This window comes from Chamaea fasciata, unplaced genomic scaffold (genome assembly GCF_029207755.1).
Source record: "Chamaea fasciata isolate MVZ Bird 193981 ecotype frontalis unplaced genomic scaffold, bChaFas1.0.hap1 SCAF_5, whole genome shotgun sequence".
Lineage (NCBI taxonomy): Eukaryota > Metazoa > Chordata > Aves > Passeriformes > Sylviidae > Chamaea > Chamaea fasciata.
In genome coordinates this window covers 36077384-36097534 of record NW_027094090.1, presented here as the reverse complement: position 1 = coordinate 36097534, position 20151 = coordinate 36077384, and the positions used below count along the sequence as shown (strand labels likewise).

Sequence of the window (20151 nt, the reverse complement as noted above, 5' to 3'; positions counted from 1 at the left end):
GCCTCCACAAGGATCTAAAATGTAAACACCACCATTATTCAAGTCAGGTCAAAAAGGCAGGGCAGAGAACAGATGTGCTAATTATTCATGTAAGAGATGTTGACATGAGCAGGAAATAGAACTCCCAATATGTTTTCAAATCCCAGTTTTCTTGGTAAAACAATGACTTTGTGAAACAATTGACAGGTGGACTAACCAAAGGAGCTTTTTCAACAAAGAAAGAAAGATGTACAATCTGTTCCTGTTTACCAGAGATACACACACAAATTCCTAAGACCAATTCTCTGAGCAATGTAGGTCTGCTGAAAAATCTATGCTGACAACGTACACTTAATTTTTAAGTCATGAAGATATGGGAAGCATGGGTGTTCAAGCAACCAGCAAAACCATCCCAAGCTCTTATAACCCTAAGGGGATTTTAACCAACTATCAGCCTTTGGGCAAGGATATCTACCAAAAGATAGACTGGCTAGGAAGATCTGGGAACACAGATGATATCATGAACATAAAACGAATTCACTGAAATCTTCAGCAAAAGAAAGGTTCTGAGAAAAAAGCAGAAATTGACAATTTCAGAAAAAAAAGAAAACTGATAAATTCAGTCATTACAAGAGCCAAGAAGAGGGAACCTAGAGCAGTCAGTTCTTTCTCCGCTCCAGGGAAAACATGGTTTAATCGGGAAACTATTTAATTACAGAGGAAGTGTGGTCTTCTACTACACCTTTACTAGTAGTAGCATAAGTTATTAGTTCATCGTTACCTTCAATTCAAAAGAGGAGCTTGTAGGAGACGCAAACTAGGGCCACGCAAATACAGGCAGAATAGCACCTAGATGAAGGCTGTGGTACAAAATTCAAAGTCATTACTATAGGACATCAAAAGCAACTTGTCCAAAAATTACTACAGCAGCAGATAGAAGTGAACTATCAAAGCACTGAACACAAGGAAAGGACAAAATAAAAAAATCCCTTAAAATTAGCTAGGTATTTAATGCACTTTTTTTACATCAGTATTTGTTAAAGAATCAACTGTGACCAGATGTCTATCATAACTAATAGCAAGGGCAGGGAGATAAGCTCTTTGTTTTTAATGAGATGAAACAACGTTGGAGAATACTCGTAATGAGTCTGATCATAGCAAATGAGAGCACAGAAACTACTTACAGAGGAGGCTCATTAAACCTTTGCCATCAATAACTGTTTTAAGAACTATGGGGAAGGGACAAGTGACAAAAGGCTGGGAAAATGCCAAAGTCATGTCAGTCTCCAAGAAGATAATGGGGAGGAAGAAGGGCTGAAGAATTACAGACCAGTCTAATTTCATTTGTTTGAGAAAAGAGAAGTACCAAAATTATTTGTCAGGATCCAGAAGATAACAGATGATTAAACAGTCAAGACAGATTTGCTGAGAACAAATTGAGTCAAGCAAATTTCATTTCCTCTTATGACAGTCCTGTGGACCAAAGCAAAACAATGCACATCATTCATCTTGATGGTAGTGCAGCATTTGGCATAGTCTCTCATAACATTCTCACAAGAGAGATACGGAAAACAGGTACAGATGAAAGTAACAGATCGCACAAAGGGATGGGCTCAGTTAAATGGAAGGGTGCAGAGAACAGGAGAGCCTCAAGTACCTACCCTCATACCTATACTATTTAGTAGAAGCCTTACATGAGCCCCTAGAGCCCAGCTGTAAATTCCCAGACTGTACCTACCTCAAAAATGCTGTAATGGTTACAAAATTTAAACAGATGCTGGGGCAGAGAGGGCTGCTTACAGATAATCAGCTGCACAATCACCAGGGAAGTCAGAAGTTACAGAAAGTCTTCAGCTGCATGCAATCACTCCATCTACCCTGGAAATCCAGAAACACCTGAAACTTGATTGCATAATACAGTGCAGGATCTCCAAAAGTATCCTGCAAATAGACTAGACAGGCATCTAGCACAAGACATGCCTTCCAACAGGAGCTACTGTAGCTAATCAATTATTGAGAAGTTTTTAGAAGTGCCTTCCTATATTGCAAATCTGGAATTTTAACAAACTTGTTGTATGCATATATGCAGGCATTCACCACATGATGAAAAAATGTGATTGATCTGGCTAAGATAATTTAGGTCTGAAATTTATCAGCTCCTTTATGTTGTTCACCGTATGCTGCACAAGTTAATCATAACAGCATAACAGGTGTAGCAGCCCAGGGCAGAGTACAAAGAACTGGGATTGCCACTTTTGGTCACAGTTTGGTTTTGGTCACTGTTTGTTGCTTGAGTAATTATCAAGTCCCTGAACCCAAAGGTTTGTACTTTAAAGACTTCCTTGTCCTCCTGCCTCACTTACTGGAGCAGTAAAACCAGAGGAGTGTGTGGAAGCTCTCCAAGACCAATGCCAAAAGGTGGCAGGTACTGACAGAACCTAAAGGTCATCTGGACCAATTCATACACCTAAGAGCGCGTTGGAAAAAATCTGGTGTTGCATCTCATTGAGTTTTGGCACGCAAAACAGAACATCTGCACAACAGTTGTATGTAATACAACCATTTTTCGCACCAGATCTAGATGGTTGCTTTAAAAGTGTCCTCTTCAATATAGCAAGGATTTTTTCTTAACATGATCTCATTCATCATCAAGAATCATCGCACCAAAGGGGTCAGGCTGGGATGGAGCTCACTTTCCTCATGGCAGCCTGTATGGTGATGTGTTTGGGCTTGTGCCTGGGTCAGTGTCAGTAACATAGCAGGGTTTCAGCTGCTGCTGAACACTGCACAGCATGGAGGTTCTCTGGCTGCTTCCTGGGGGTGGGCATAAGCCTGAGAGCAGTCACAGCCAGGACAGCTCACCCAAACTGACCAAAGGCACATTCCACACCACGTGCCATTGTGCTCTGTAATAAAACCTCAGGGAAAGAAGAAGGAAGCAGGTCACGGCACTTCATTCATGATCATGGCATTTATCTTTCCAAGGAACCTGTGGGGAGATCTTGCTTTCCAGGAGGTCCATCAACACCTGCCTGCTGATGGGCAGTAATGCATGAATCCTCTTTGTGCTTTCCTTGTGGGAGCAGCACTTGCTTTTCCTGTTAAACTGTCATTGCCTCAGTCCATGAGCCTTCCTGCCTTCCTTCTATTTTCTCCCCATTCCACGGAAGAGGGGAATAGGCAAGGGGCTGGGTGGATGCATGGCTGCTGGCCAGGGTCAATTACAACACTCCAGGAGGACACAAGTGACCAACTTTTGCTGAACTGCTGTAGCCTGGGCAGCAGTTTCAGCTCTGCACACCAGGCTCTGCAATGGTTGGTTAACAAGATAGACCTGTAGAAACAAAGCTAATGTTAAGGTACAGTATGAGGCCTGTATAATCAAAATGTCTACTATAATTGAATTCTTACAAAACAAACCCCATCTAGAAGAAAGGAAGAAAAGAATGAAATGAATAGAATTCATCTATTTGAATTACATAGAAAGTTTGAAATAGATATTTGATTCAACTGTGAAATTCATTTTGGATGAGGTAAAAATTGATATCCTAAAATATATCGTTTTGTTTGCAATTTATCAGAAAAATTCAATTTGTGCCAAAGATATTGTGATTTAATGTGAAAAAATAGCACACATTCTCTAAAAAATGTTTAAGAATAAAACCCTTATTTGAATAAAAAATTAAATTCAAGCTTAGTTTATATAAGGCCTTCACTGAAATAGTATCACTTAATTGAATAGCACATTTGCTAAATGCGAAGCATACTAAATGCGAAGCACAACTTATCTTTTAACACCATTAAAAAAAAAACCCCAACCATTTGAAAGAATCTTCAAATTAAATATAATATCAGATATGTATGAAATCTGTCTGTCAAGTGCTCATTTAAGTATCTGTGTCTCATCACCTTATCAATACTCAGATACAAAGCTCATGGTCATGCCAACTACTGAGCTAGACATAATTGCAAAGACAGAACTAAGGGTTAGGATTTCTGGCTTTAAATCCAGCCACCATAGAGCAGCTCATGAAATTTTTCTTGTAAGAATAAGCACTGACTTCTCCCACCATGGTTCTTTCACAGAGATGGCATCAGCCACAGACCAAATACTCAGAAAAAAACATGCAACCGATTTGAAAAATATATTTTAAGATATTCAGCCAACCACAGGTAAAACTTTTACCAGTCACTCTTCTGCAGCCAACAGACCGAACTTCAGTTTTAAGTTGCATCAATGCAATGACTAAAATTGAGTCTAAGGAACAATTAACACATGAGCAAATTATTAATCCTCCACTCAGCCCACTTAATTGCTTTTCCCCAATCCTATTTGTAACATGAATCAGTTCACAGATGCACTTTTAAAATGTCGCTAATCTCCTCAGCGTTGTCATCTCTGTTGTCCAACAGGGAACGGTTTGAGGGAAACATAGCTTCCACCTACAGAAATTCAACCCCAGGCTTCATTTGCGTCACAGCAGTATGCACAAATCACGCCAGCGATACCAAAACGAGTTCATAGTCCAAATTCTGAAAGCTAAATTTTTTGAAATAAAACCTTCAATTTAGGCAACTGTCTTGTAATAGAAAATGATTTAGACAAGTGAGGAATAAGTGCCTCACATATTTGGAACTAAAATATTATCTCAAAAAGTTGAAGCTAGAAGAACACTTCTTACAAGTTACTGAAAAGTTTCATCAATGGAGCTTTAATTTGGTGCTCAGGAATATATTTTAAAGTAATGAGGAAACCAGTTCCTTGCTGTTTGGCTGATTGGGACCAAGGGATTTTGTCAAATAATGTGTGAGGAAAAACAAAACAGAATAATTCATGAGGCACCATCAGCATTTTAAAACTGTCCACTAGAAAAATTTAAAGGCTTTAAGAAAAACCTTGTTAGCAACAAAACCGGGCTCTGTTGAACATTAACACCTTACTTTGAATTAAACTACACAAAAACATTGCTAATACTATGTACATATATAAGCATATACATCTACATATATATTAGTGATGCTTTTATTTTGATCTGCAGTTCAGTTATCACACTATTTCTACATCTCATTCTCAAAGCAATCAGGACCTGTTGTAACATGTATATATAACCTTAAATCCCTTATGAAGATTACCTGCAACAGCCAAAACAAAACCTCCAAACCCAACACAGGTTTGAAGGCCACTGGCTACGACATTCACTGGGTGCAAACACAGGCATTGTAACTGAATAGGGCAGGCACTACTCAATGCAACTGAAGCTCTATGTGACGGGTAACTTAGGATCATGTTTTTATAGTTTTTAACTTCCCAGTATCAAAACCATTTCATAAACATTCACATTAGTCCAAACTTCCAAGAAAGTTCCACCTCCATTTTGTAAGCTATTTCCATTTCTCTGTTTTGTAAGCTATCATCTTGCTCACAAACAGAAGAAAATAACTTCAAGAATGTAATTTCAAAACAAATTTTTCCAAACAGGCAAAATGAGAAAAAAATGTCTTTGAAGGAACCACATCAATGTAATTTTTACCTTGGAGCACTTAATACTGGAAAACTGCTATGACTGAAAAATATGAAGCTTTAAACCTCATTCACACAAGATAATTATCTTGAAACCAAAACAGGTTTGCAGGAATTAAATCAGTATTGCCTCTTTTATGGCCTGAAAACTATGACCAAACTGTGTTCTGGTTTAGTTCACATTTATTAATTCTAAGCAATCGAAGTCATTCAAATACAAAAGAAATTTAAGCATCCTGAACAGTCAACCCAATGCATTTCAAGGCATTTTAGTCATCATGATCCTGATTAAGGCTTCTCACAGTGTTTTTGTAGTCTCCACTGAGACTAAATCCATCCCTAACAATCAGGAATAGTTTGGTGGAGGATGAGGTTCCCCTTGCAACTCTGCCAGGCTGCCTGTCAGCAGGAAGGAAACTACAGATAATGAATGCTGCAAGGGGCCTTTCATCTTATTGTTGGGGAGCTGAGCAAGCCTACCTACCCCGAACCCTCCACAGCGGCTCCTCACTGTTAGCTCACAAGCAACCTTCTCATCCTTGACATCCAAGTGCTGAATACAAAGGGAAAAGATGAACAATTATACCCAAAAAGGAAAGGCAAATTTTACTCTTAGCAGCCACAGCTATAATTCTAAAAAATTACAGAATTCCACTTAAATATGCCTTTCCCAAACATTTGAATATCCATGTTGTCAGTTATGGCCTTCTTGAAGATACTAAGATCTCAAATAGAGTTTTTGTGGCTGCACATCCTGAATAACTAAGAACCACGCACAGTTAACTGACAGCTTGCCTGCTGCATTTCTGTTGCAGACATTTCCCTCCTCCCTCCTTAGTTTCATTGAACATAATTTTTGATGAAAAATAGTTTGCAAGTGAAAAATATTTTTCACTTCAAAGTGAACTAGGTGCTCCAAAAAATACTGAAACTAACTTGCTTAACATCTTTGAAGCAAAGTGTTGAATACCTAAGTTCTAATGCCTTTCTGTATTCTGTCACATTAAATTAACTGCCAAGAAGTACAATGTTCACCAGGGAACAAAGGCATGACGCTTCACAGTAATTTCCTGGGCAGGAAATGAAAGGCTACAGATAACGCTGAGCTGTGAATCCTTGACTTTCATGGCATAGAACTCAAGTTCTTATTAACTGATGAGAGATAGCACATTGACGATATTAAAACCAAAATTTGTACTGATTCAACTGTCCAGTGTTTGCACACAACTGGTAAGAGAAGCTGAATTGACTCCCAAATTATTGTAACTTGATTTATCTATTAAAGCCTTTTGTATTACTTGTATTTGCTTAAGATGGCATAAATAACATTTACAAAAGTAAACTACTCCAAAAGAAAAGAAAGCTCTGCCATATTCCACACTTCAACTACCTAGAGAGGAAAGGCATGTTCAACTCTGTAGTAACACACAGAAACTCCCACAACCCTTCATTGCCCACAAAATATGTCATATCCATTGACTAACCACTAGCTCTCCCCTCTGTCTCGTGTTCTTACATTAACAACCAGACAACTAGATTTTTTTCTCTAAATATTATTTAATTAAAAACACTAAATCAGCTTTGACTTTTATTTTATATATGTACAATAATTACCAAATAATGAATACACTTAATCAGTTATGTTAAATTTCACATAACGTCAAAGGACATCAGCATGGCATGGAATAAACTCACTGCCTTTTGCAGATACAAAAAATGCATTAATGTTAATTGTGATCACTATTTTGGTGTGTGGTTTGTTGGTTGATTTTTATAACCTGCTTATTAATTCTCCAAATAATGTTGCCATAAAAACAGTGTAAGTAGTTAATTGATTAGTTAATATATTAGCAAATATGAACATTTGTAAAGGTTGCAAGATATCAATTGCAAAATTACATCAAGTGTCATACTGAATGTATTCACATGAAAGGTACCTTCAGTTAGAAAAGTTTTGAAAAAGAGCCCAGGTTGGAGCTGTGCATTAATTTGGTCAAACTGATTCATATGAATGAACAGTCAAGTTTATTCAATATTGAAAATATGAATATCCTTTTTAGTATTCACAAACATTTGTGTATATAGTGTGTGTATGTGTGTAAATATATATATGTATATATAAAGTGAAGATATGTTAATGTAAAAATATACTGTTCATCCACTCCCAATTACACAAAATTCAGTATTTGGACATTAAACTGTGCAAGTATGAATGTCCATTTCAAATCTACATTCAACCAGCAACAAATACTTAGAAGTATTTTTGTAAACATTTGAGATAGGGAAAATCCATTTACAAAAGAATCCTCCTTTAGCACATCAGCATCACTTCAGCTTGAAAATTTTGTACAGCAGCTTCAGCTGGCATATTGTGAATCTGCTCAAATCAAAGAGCTCACACTGTCTTAGATCAATATGTGTGAAAGCTCAGAAAATGCAAAAATTTCTTTCATTCTTAATCACCATCCATTTCCAGTTTACCAGCAAAAAGAAAATGCACTTGGCTACAAAAATATTAAGGAATGTTATTGAAAACAAAAGGCTATTTTGGTAGAAGAAACTACAAAAATAGTTGAGTCATGTTGTAAAGCTTTAATGCAAAAGCATTACAGTACAGATTTTCTTTACAACCTTAAAGCTTAATCAACACCAAATTTAAATATCCATCTCTCAAGTGCTTGGACAAAACGTGCTCAGTAAAAGTCTTTCTCCACCGTGAGCGAGTGTAATTATGCAGGTGTCAGGCTCGGGGTCTCAGCTGTCTGTGGAGCGCTGTCCCTTGTCCCATTGGCAGCGACCACAGGGGTAGAGATACTCTGATAGAGTGACGTTGGACAATTCAACTCAGCTCCACCTTCATCCTCTCCAGTATCTGAATCCGGTGTTACTGAACTGTTCTCTATCCCCAGGATCTCACTCACTGTTTGAGGCAATTCCTAGAAAAGAGGCAGCAGGGGAAATATTAAAAATCACCGTAATTAAATGCAAAAAGTTAACAACTAAGTCCCCTCTGTCCATCCTGCATTCCCAGTACTCATTCATCTGAGCAATCATTCATCTGAACTTAACTGTACTGAAAGCATCTCTTTCAGCAATACTCACAGTTACCATGTTCTGTAGCTGCTTTTCAAAAAGACAGCAAAGGGAACACACTCAGGAATCAATTCCTGATTAACAATATAATCTTCATTACAAAAGTCTAATCAATTATTACAATTATACTTCATGTTATTAAAATTATTTTTGAGCGACCCACTAGTTTTTGCCAAATAAGTCAGGCGTGCTTTCAATGCAATGCACCTTTCAACTAGTTTTTCTCAAGCACACCAAACATCAAATTTCTTGATCTTACCTAGAGTTGAGAAATCACAACCAAAAAGCACAATTCAGCTTTCCCCCAGTGAACAGTATTACTCTATAAAATCACTCTTGCTTATAGACTTCTTGAACACAGGCATTGCATAGCTACACAACATGCTTTACTGTACCCAGGCATTCAGTTATTTCACAAGTCATACATGAACACCTACAGCTAACTACATACTTTTACTGTCCATAAACATTCACAGTAGATAGATATCTTTACCTTGCAATTCATCATCTGCATAGAAATTGCTTCTGCTTTGCAGAGTATATATTCCACATCGATTTTCATAGACAGTTCATTGATATGCTAAAAATAGATTCACACGGCATAGTGAGATAAATAATAACTATGTTCTACCCAAAATACACTAATACTGAACTGCACCTTACTAGCCTGCCCCTTAAGCTATGAAATGCTAGACATAGTCTATAAGCTTTAAGGCTACTCAAAGATACAGTATGGAACAGCTGCCTTTCACCAGCATCCAAGGTCCGCAAGAGGAATCCATAGTACCTCTAAACATGACAAACTATCTGGCCCACCTACATACTTCCCCCAGCAGCTCACATTTTCAGAGGTGATAAACTGGATCATAGAAGATAAAGCAGAAGTTAGTATTAAATGTAATAAGCAGTCATCTGAGGGGAGAACCATTTTTCATTTATTAATGATCTTATCACTAAACGCAGACATCCAGTATCCTTTTGAAAGCCTGCAGGATAGACATACATTTGTCATCTAACCCTTCAGAAGAAGGTGTGCACCTTTCCCTCCCCCAACATAAACCACAATCATATTGCATTAACTCCAAAAAGTTAACTAGTATTTTAATTTAGCCCCATCCTAGCCACTAGAAAGACGACTCTACTGCAGCCAAAACACACAAAAGCACAATAATGCATAAGAATTTGATACCTTTAGTATTTCATTAAAGCCATAGTGCTTGTCCATTATTTGCTGTTTTTCAGATTCTAGGATAGCACAACAAAGGAGAAGATGAAAATTCTGACAAGGCAGTTCTGTCCACATGACCTGTTGAAATATAAAAACCCCACATTTGAAATGTTTATACTTTTCTTCTGAAAAGTAGTTCTTAGAAAATAAGTCCTCCAGCCAAATCACTTAACTAACAATAAGCTGGTTTTGAAAGCAACTAAGTATTTGTAAAATTATTTGGAATTTTACTTTTAGCCCTTTAGAGACAACCGGAAGTGTGAGTCACCAAACGCTTATCTGCTTCTTAAGACATTGTCCACTGTAATGCTACTAAACTGCTTGAGCTTGTGGTCTTGTAAGTGTGGGCTCTGCCTCAGCTCATGTGAAACAGAAATAACTGAAGCTAACAAATTATTTGTGTGGCTTAGAGTATCAGCATTAAGTGTGAATTGGCAGGAGTGTGTCATGCCCAGCAACAGTCAAAAAGGCTCTAAGGTTTATAAGTAAGGTGCAAAAGTTGTTCCCAATCCCGCCACTATGAGAACCCAAAGACATGTACATGCAGGCACTGGGGGTTGGTAGGTATTCCTTTCTGACTGAAGACACATTGGCTTTTGGTCCCATGGAGGACACAATTAATCACTCTTGAGTTCACTGGGACAGAAAAGTGCAACCTCAGTACTAATACCCTATTTCAGTACATTCAGAAAAACCTTAAAAAAAAGAAAAAAGTATTCGAAAAGAACATGTGTGGTGGGCAGAAAGCTGAAAAACAATTTTGCCAACAAAACCAGAAAGAAGCACAAATTGCTCTGACAGGTAAAGGGATTTAAGACAATGGATTTACTCTCAAAAAAGGCAGGTAAGAAATCAGACTGATGAAATTTAGTTACTTCATTAGCAAAAAACTTTTTTCATCATTATTGATGGAATAAAGTCTCATAGCTGAGTAAGAGCTTGTACTTGAACTTTCATCACTAGTACATGTAACCTGTAAAAAGAATTGCATAAATCCCAAAGACATCCAAACCAGGTTCACCCAAAATAAGGTGCAATTCATCTTGAATGCTTCAATTAAGATGCAGTTCAGAAACTAAATTTTGCATCTTTTTCAGACAACCAATATTATCTTAAAGCATTCTCTCACTCCAGGAGAAAGACTGCAATGCAAGTAGGCTGATAACAATTAACAATTTAATGAAAATGCCTATAATCTACCAAACACAGTCTGTCTACACACTATTGTGTTCTTCTACTCCTAATTCATAAGAAGGACATATTGACAGCTTGCATTGATTTGGTTCAACATCAAGTTGCTGAAAAAAAACCCCCATTGCTACCATTTTTGATAAACCTTTTGAAGTCTGGAGTAGAGCAGGAACTTAAGGTTATGTATGTAAATGCATAACAGCAGCATCACAACATGCTGGAAGGATGGAAGGAAAAGCAGCATTTAAATTATAACTGTGAAAGTAATACAAAAATAAGGAGCAATAAAAAGTAAGAACTCCTTTGTTCTAGGGCTGCCTCAGCAGCCATGAATACTGTAACCAGTGTATGTAAAGTAACTGATTCCCAAGTCATTCTGGCTTTTCATTATGCAAGTGGTCCTAGAATAACACTGGAGCTAGGCGTGAGTTAGTTGTAATTTTGTCACAGAATTTTTGTTCTGGGTTTCTTCTAAGCTGCCCACTGTGCAAACAGAAGATTAAGAAGTGGTTGGAATTACCAGATGATATTGCCTGTCTCTCCAGGGTCAAGGAGGGACTGAACTACTCTCAATTTTGGGACAGCCAAGAAGTGAGTCAGTAGGGTGTCTGGACTGTGTTTGAGAGACACTGCTAAAATGAGCTATAAGTAAACCCTTCCGCAGCCAGAGAAGTTTAACCCACACACAAAAGGCATTGCATGTAACATCACAAATAACTGCACTCACATAAACATGTCTCAGCTCATCCACACAAGGTGGAATGTCACTTCTCTATCACATGCAACTCTGTCACAGAGCAGTGAAACAACCACTAACGTTTTCTACCACAGTCTGATCATGGCTCTTGCTCAGGAACTGCAAAGGCTGGGAGTTAGCCTCTACTCCAGATGATGAGAACTGGTATCTCCCAAGGTGAATGGAGATGGGAGAAACCAGACTAGGGAAGCATCTTTCTCATTCCTTTTTTTGTGATAAAACACTGGAAGTCATCAAGCCAGTGGGTTCAGGGAAAAAGTATCTGATGCTAACTTAGTGGTTCATACAAGTCAGAGGACAGAAATAGAGATCCACCAGAATCCTGAAATTAACACATTAGACAGAAAAAGCCCCAGAAGTCCTAGAACCAGGGACTGAAATCTCAGATGGTACCTACCTCTCCTTCATGCCATTCTACACTCTGTGAGTATGTCACAGTGTAATAGAGCCTTCAAATGGATTCCCTCAATTCATGTGCTGTTACAAAACTGGACATGAGGTTTGCTCAGCCAAATACCCAAAAAAGTAGTTAATTTAAAAGGCTTTGTAAATCCCGCTTACTTCACTGATACCAGTGGAGCTGCACGGCTATTCAGAGAAGAAAAAAACAGCCCACTGTAAGCTGGACTGATCAAGGTGACACTGGCCTTCGCATAAAAACATCAACATAATGCCTTAATTACTTTGTTTGAAAAAGGAAAACAAGATACTCCCTTTTCCACTCCATATCTCCTAGCAAAGAAATTGAATACTTGTAGTAAACATACAATATGATGTGCTATAAGAAACCTACAAGACTATCATATATCAATAGGTTTCCATCGTCTCCCTAAGAGAGGAAAAAAAAAAAACTTGGGAGAGAAATATAGTGTTTCTTTTCGGTATGTACACATATATATGCATTAAAGCAGAGGTGATAAAAACGTGCTAGCCTGGGACTATAAACTATAAATAAAAATACTGTTGTCATCAACTTAAAAAGAAAAATTAGTCTTTAAAAAAATATTGAGAAGACAACATCATATGTGGGAGAAGAGATGAGTGCATCTCCCCTCCCAAATCATTATCATTTACACCTTGGAATAAGAGAACTCTTCTGGTTTTGTACATATTGGTTTCCTTATTTATCGATGTTATCCATAAACTTTTTTGTCCTCTTGTTGAAATACCACCTCAATACCGTGTGATAGTAAATTCCACCATGTGATGAAAAAAAAGCTAAAAAATATTTACTTTAGACAGTTTTAAATACTGGTCCTCCTCTTTATGTGACTCCTTTTTTATTAGTGAAAAAAAGTAAATAAAAGCATCAACATTATTTTTCATCACACCAGAAACAACATTATTTTTCATTATAGTACAAACTTTGTGCATCTCAGCCCTGTTCTTTTCATTACCCTTCTGCTCTCCAACACACGATGTTATGTCCTAGAAAATACTCCCTCCATTCATCTGAACACTTATTCTCTTCTGAGTTTTCACTGAATATTGTGCCCCTCTTAAATGCATCTTAGACAATAAAACTGTACTGTTGACACACTTCTCAATTTTCTCAGAACAGAAGATGAAAGACCAAAATATTAGTTCATCTTAATTATTCCATCTGATCCCGAGATCACCTAAATCAAAAAAAAGATCTCATTTACCCAGAATTATCAGAACTTCAACATTTTGATGTTTTACATCATGTTATTTGGCATCACAAGACCTTATCATCAAGATTAACAATCTTCTGACATCATCCTCCTCATGGTTTTAGCTAACACAAACTACACTGACAGTGCTTCAAGTCAATCTGTAAAGAATCACCAATACCAAGGAATTAATCAAACAAATGCTCTTTCTTTTATCATAAGCTGTTTTCCATTAACAGTTAACTTACTATTTTCACTTAAGAGTCTCAGTTGAAGGCAACTGTCCAAATCTTTTTGCAAAAGCCAGTTTATCCAAACCAGCTCTAGTAAGTATTTTTTCATTAACTTCACAAGTTGTTCTTTATGCTAAAAAGACATAAGAAATACTTACTTGTCCTCAGATCATTGTACTAAATCCTTTTTTTTTTTTTTAATTTATCAGAGTATTAAACACTTTGCAAAATGACCCATGCTTTTTGTTCTAAAGTCCAAAAACTGTGGGAATTTGTGTGATGAAGTATTTCCTTACCTCCCAGAGTCGAAGAATATCTTGAAAACTAAATTCCCTTTTAAATCTGATAAGAAGCCACCGGAAGCAAAAATAAAGGTAGCCTGAGTCTTGAGATTCTAGGAATAAGAGTGTGACATTTCAGAAGCATTAAATTTGGTTCAAACGGGCGAAAAAAAAATAAACCCCACACTTTACAGGTACATGCTCACACCAGTAATTTTTAAAATGGCAGCCCCTTTTTGAATCAAAGATAATTGTCAAAGTAGAGCATATTTTTAAAATTGGTAAAAGAATGACCCTGTTTTTCAATAAGCATGGAGCAATTATTGAAATATTTTAGGCATTATAAAGTTACAAGTCTTGTACTCATTTACTACTGGAATTATATTTTGACTGGTAAGGAACAAAATATGGGGAGCTGTTTCAGTTACTGTGCATGAATAATACACGTACCTAAATAACTGCAAAATCCACTGTCTAATAAACGAAGCAAATGACTCAGCTGAATTAGTTGTGTCTTCATACCTTGCATCTGTTCTTCAAAATTCTGATGCTGTATGGAATAAAACATTGGCACTGTCATTTTTATTAATTCAATTTTGAGATTTGCAGCAATTTTAAAAGAGGTTTTGTTACTGCAACAGTGTTCCTCACCCTTTAGGTATTTAACATATGAATATTTAATGAAATGTCTGCCTTTTACTGAGAAGTTTAACTAAAGCAGTGAACTCTATTTCTTTGCTGACATTTTTTGTATGTAACAAATGATAGTTTAAATCTGCCTAAGCTCTGTACTTCCAAGCAGCATGACTGCACTCAAACAAAGAACCCAAATTTTCTTTTTCTTTCATATCAGTCACACGTTCTTTTGCCACATGCACAAGTCATAAAAGCTTCATTTTGTGGGAAGTCTAAACTGCATTTAACAAAACCCAAAAGGTAGGTATACAATGAAACCATTATACTGAAGAAAATCCTGCTTGAGGACTCATGATAAACACAAATTTGTCTGTGACGGTTACTTTGGAATTCTTGAAGAGCCAAATATGCCTGTATTGTACAGCAATACTGTTGCAATTCCACAACAATCTCAATCAACAAAAGCATATTGACTCCAAACATAAAATGACTGCTTTAAAAGAATTCAAAAAACTCAGTGAAATTTATAAAGTAAAATTAACTCCAAATACTATCTGTAGCTTATCTGTTTATGGGAGCTAAAAAAAGCCTCATTTTACCATTTGATCCATGTATGACACAAAGCACCAAAAGGCATCTACTTCGTTCTCCATAACATACAAGACAGGTGACAGCAAGTCGCTCATCCCCTGAACGTAACCTTGATGGAGAAAAAAGCAGAAGGGGGGGAAAAGCAAAAAGGAATTTAAACTCAGCAGTTAAACAGTAATTTTTCAAGTGTGATGAATGACTGAGTGAAACAAGTGTTAGCACATACAGATACTATAATTCTCCAATTCAACTACCAGTAAAGACAAATTTGTATTAATAGGCACCAACATCCAGCAGATCTAATAAGATTAATCAGCCATTTCTGCCAATCTAAAGAGAATGTAAAGCAAACACATTGCTCTAGTAGCTGTTAAAATATCTACAAATTGAGTTTGGACACAATAGATTTTTAGTAAAAATGTTCCTATTTAGAACTCAGGAGCATATATTGATATTTTTTAAAATTAGGTCTATACCTTGCACCATCACAAAAATAAACCTGTATATAGTCTCCTTTCTATTTGTACTTGGTTACTTTCTTCTAGACACTGAAAAATTTTGAATATCTTTGCACTCCCCCACCCACCCCCAAAGATTTTTTTTCTCAAATTCATGTAAAGAGATGTTGAGTTGCAACTCCAGAAAATCACAGTGCAACAGTTCTTATGAAGAAAACTTTGCTTTTTGCACTTTTTTTTCTGTCACTGAACATGCTTTAAAGATTCTTTTATTTAAGGAAGTTGGGACTGCTCTGCTTGGACAGTACTCTTTTTGAACCAAGCAGACAACAACGAAGAATTCAACCTATCAAAGTGAGAAAGGGAATTAATAGTTAAGTATTGCTTCCAAGAAGCACAAAAGCAATGCATATCTAGATCTGATTCAAGGACATGCTTTAAGTTTTTGTGCCTAGAACTGGTGAATAAAGTTCAAACCACCTAAAAAGTACTCACACGCTTTCAAGAAAAGATTTCATTTAACTGGAGAAGGAAATACTCACTAAAGCATATAATTTTTATGAATAGCTATAAAATTTTAGTTGTATAAAAGAAGATTTTTAAATTTTTGGTTTTTAAATGCTTCTTCCAGCTTTCTTGTTTGCAATTAATAGTCCGTTTAAGTAGAGCATAATGATTTTTACAGGTCATTTTTTCCTCTTTCTCCCAACTCTTCCAATTAACACTGATGCTAGTGTCAGCTTATCTATTGCCCAATTGTTGCTGACCTCCCTAAATAAGAAAAAACAATTAATGTGTTTATCTATCATCAGTGATTGGTTCAACATAACATTTCTCAGTTGGCTGACTTTATTTCTTAAGGATGTAATTGTAACTGTGTAACTGAAAAGAGAATTAAGAGTCAATAACTGAAAATATGGAGCAGCTGTGAGAAGAAAAATAGAAAAACTAACAGCAAACAGGTAAATAATTAAAAGGTCAAAAGAAAAAATAGTTTTGTTCCCCACATATTTAATACTACAGCTAACTAAAAATAAATGCAGAGAAAATTCTGTCCAAGACAGTTTAAAAGTCTGGTTAATAATAAAACAAATCTCATTAATGCAGACTTAAGGAATTAATTCAGAAAAATATTCTATTAACAGCTGTTCTGTCCCCTCCCCTATCCGACAGTTTGGGGCATTATTCAGACCCCTCTAAAGCTGCTGTCAAAAGATTAAATGCAGCACTGCACAAATGTGTAGAAGCCTTGGACAGTTACTATGTCGAATTTACTGTACTTCCAATATTCCTGCTTGTTTATAAAACAAAAGACTTATCCTGTATGCACATTTAAGCCACCTCAACAGTGTTTTTAATGGAGTGGGCGGTGAATCTGCTTTACTTTCACCTATAATGCCACTGTGCATTAATGAATGTTGAAATGTGGAAAGAGGTGAAACAGAGCTACGTTTAAACCATCAGTTTTAGTTTTCTTCCTTTTCAAGCCAAAGATCAAGACTCTCTTTCAGAGAGAACAAAAGCTGACAAGAACTACAGCTCTGCAGCATGTTTACTAGCAATTAAAGATTTAATCTTACTTTTTGTTTTCAAAATCTGGCATGAAGTGTACTTTTAGAATCCGAAAACATTTCTCATACAGAATACCCCAAAAATCTCCTAAGTATACAACAGCCAAATGTCAAGACAGGGATGGAGGGGGAACCAACTACAAGTATCTTTCCCTCCCTCTCAAGACAATTAACAAGAAGCCAAGACTTAGCCATCACATTAAGACTGAGATTAAAGCAAGATGTTATGTGCTCTTCCCTCTGCAGCAGATGCGTGCACTAAAATGTAATTTTTGACAGATTGCTAAGTGCACTTCTCAAGAACCAGCTTTTAAAATATTCACAAGAACACCACGTTACAAACAGCTGGTTCAGCAGGCTGAGCTTTAATTACAGCAGTGGCAGCTGGCTTATCATTTTTATTGATATTATCAGTCTTAAAAATATATATAACACTCAAGCTCCAAAGACCAAAACCCATTTAAAACTCTGAAAAGCAAGCCTGCTTCAATTCTATTAAAAAAATTAACACAAATAAAACTAGACCACAAAAACTTAACAAAAACCACACAAAAATCCCCAAAACAACAAAAGAACTCCACAGCAGTAGGTCTGTGGTGAAGACAAACTACCACTTAATTCCCAATCCCACCATAATTGATGAGTTCAGATGCCTAAGACAGGCACAAATTGAAGAGAGGAAGAAAAACTGAACCAAGTTATCTACATCATTAAATACTACAAAATAGTAAATCTTTTTTAAAATATTTACACAGTATTCAACATAAATTGAATTCTATTAACAGGACTTAGCATAAGCAAAGCTGCATATCAGAAGCCAAGAAGGCTTTTACATTCAGAGGGACACAACTTACCTAAGTCAAAATCATACATGCAATAGGTCATCAAAATATCGTGAAGTAAAATCAGTCCTGGATTATCTTCGCCTTCATAGAACTTATTTGTTCGATCTGTCCTGTTAACATCTTTTTCTAAGAAAACAGTCCAGATTTAAAAACACTTTCAAAACCAGTCCTACAAAGCCAGTTTCAAATTAATTCAGAATGTCAAAGCTGATTTCTTCCTCAAACACTGCTGCAAAGCTTTGAAGTGTTAAAGACGACTGCATAACAGAATGTCATTTCAAAATAAAGAATATTTTAAAATAAAGAAAATCCCTCCTATCTGCAATGAAAGGATTTGCTCATAAACATATTTTAAAGCTTTCTGCCTTTTCTTTGATAATGCATTTTATGGAAAAATCCTGATTATAACTCAGCAAAAATGTTTTACACTTAAGAGGATTAAAAAAAATTTTATGTGAGTTAACTCTACAATGCCATTTATGAATACTGATGCAAGGCAGCATAAGCCATAGCTGGAAAGTTCCCACATGATCAGCTCAAAGATACTGTGAAAGTTCATAACAGCATTTTATAAATACCGTGTAACAATCTCCTGTAACTCACAGCAGACGAAACTGCCTCTTTCATCAGGCAGTTTTGATGCCTGAAACATACCAAGCACACAGTATAGTCTTTAATAAGATGAAATTCAAGACCAGTGTATTTTGAAATTCTGCAAAATTTTTAATGCTGTTTGATAAAGGGAGTATTTTATAGTTTTGGATCTATTTTACTACATAACCCTAATATTGCCACATACATTTCAAATGCTTAAAAATTAAAATAATTGTCTCAACAGAAACAAACACCTTGCCTTTTTTAACTCAGAATATTTTTTTTTCTGTTATCATTCTCCAAAACTGTAGTTTATTCATCATCCAAGACTAGATTACTTCAACCCTTTCAGCTTGCCTGTTGAATAACTGCCTGAAATAAGTTTAGTCATTCTCTCAGAATAAAAAAGAAATCTTGGCCTGTCTCCTGAAAAAATATTTGGTAATCTTAAACACTGATGCCCTAATCTCACTACCAAAGAGAACTGAGGATACAAACTGCTAATACTCAGCAAATTTGATGAAATTTTTAGAAGTAGGTGTAAAACCCCAGAAGTCAGAATGCACATACAGAAATCCCTATAAGAAATTATAAACTATGGACAGATACATTTTTACATTCTTACTGTATGTCATTATTTTAACATGTCCAGTAAAAACGCATTACGACATAACACAAAATGAAGAGTCTTTTGTTATTAAACAAAGGAAGCTTAAAAATCCAGCCAGTATGTAACACTAATATGTAAAGCTCTGGGTTACTCTAGTTGAGAAAGTTTTAATATTAAGTATAAAACCAAGTTCAGACACCTCTGAAAAGAGCAACATTTTGTTTATAGTGCCTCTTCATGCAGGCTCTTTGAAAGGGTACTTTCTTCAGTTTCATATTAGCTTTTAAAAGTATGCGTGCAGTTAGGTATGTTTCTAAATGTGAACTTACCTATAAGACTGCGGTAATCTCTTAATCTTGAATTTCGCTTTTCCTGTTCCTCACTGACAGACTTCCACTGCAGTTTCATCCTGAAATATTCATCCCTGAAGAAGAAAGAAAATTTTGAAACCAAACGTTCACAGTTCTTTTTTTTTAATTTCAGCACTCATTCATTCCATCAATTCTTTGAGATCAACAGAATAACAACACCCTCTTTATGTAAACTCTTCCATAAAAAATATTTCAAGAAAATGTCACATGTTCTTGCATTCACCAATTTTAGCAGCTGTGTTTCAAAAGGCTTTCTACATCACTATGTCTTAAAAAAAGATGCAGCTTTTAAATTTATTTTGTAAAATAAATTTGTACTCACGTTTTCCTTTTTTGCAGATTTGCTCTCTCTTCCTTAGTGCTATTCCAAGGAAAATACCCCAAAAGAAATTTCCACGCCTCTTTTCTCAAAGTATGGCAGAGACCCTAGGGAAAAATGGGTATGAAGCATCAAAAAAGTATTTCCATAATGTGAGGAAACATTCCTAGATTGACACTTCTCAAAGTAGCAACTTCAAGTTGGTTTCTTTTTACATTGTAGACAAGTCTCATGCTAAC

General features: G+C 36.2%; 2 protein-coding genes across 5 annotated transcripts in view; both read right to left on the bottom strand.

Moving 5' to 3' along the window:
* Window positions 1-1772, bottom strand: part of TPH2 (tryptophan hydroxylase 2) — a 55144-nt gene extending 53372 nt beyond the window's left edge. For all 3 annotated transcript variants that reach the window (XM_066183260.1, XM_066183258.1, XM_066183261.1), the window contains exon 1: window positions 1718-1772. The gene's annotated coding sequence lies outside the window, so the exon portion shown is untranslated. The remainder of the gene's footprint in view (window positions 1-1717) is intronic.
* A 5303-nt stretch (window positions 1773-7075) lies between these two features.
* Window positions 7076-20151, bottom strand: part of TBC1D15 (TBC1 domain family member 15) — a 36752-nt gene continuing 23676 nt past the window's right edge. For both annotated transcript variants that reach the window (XM_066183257.1, XM_066183256.1), the window contains exons 9-17: window positions 19916-20019; window positions 19552-19646; window positions 18028-18144; window positions 15153-15253; window positions 14368-14467; window positions 13933-14030; window positions 9783-9899; window positions 9087-9173; window positions 7076-8436 (exon numbers count right to left, since the gene is read on the bottom strand). In XM_066183257.1, coding sequence (XP_066039354.1) covers window positions 8230-8436; window positions 9087-9173; window positions 9783-9899; window positions 13933-14030; window positions 14368-14467; window positions 15153-15253; window positions 18028-18144; window positions 19552-19646; window positions 19916-20019 — 1026 coding nt within the window. In that variant the 3' untranslated portion in view covers window positions 7076-8229. The remainder of the gene's footprint in view (window positions 8437-9086; window positions 9174-9782; window positions 9900-13932; window positions 14031-14367; window positions 14468-15152; window positions 15254-18027; window positions 18145-19551; window positions 19647-19915; window positions 20020-20151) is intronic.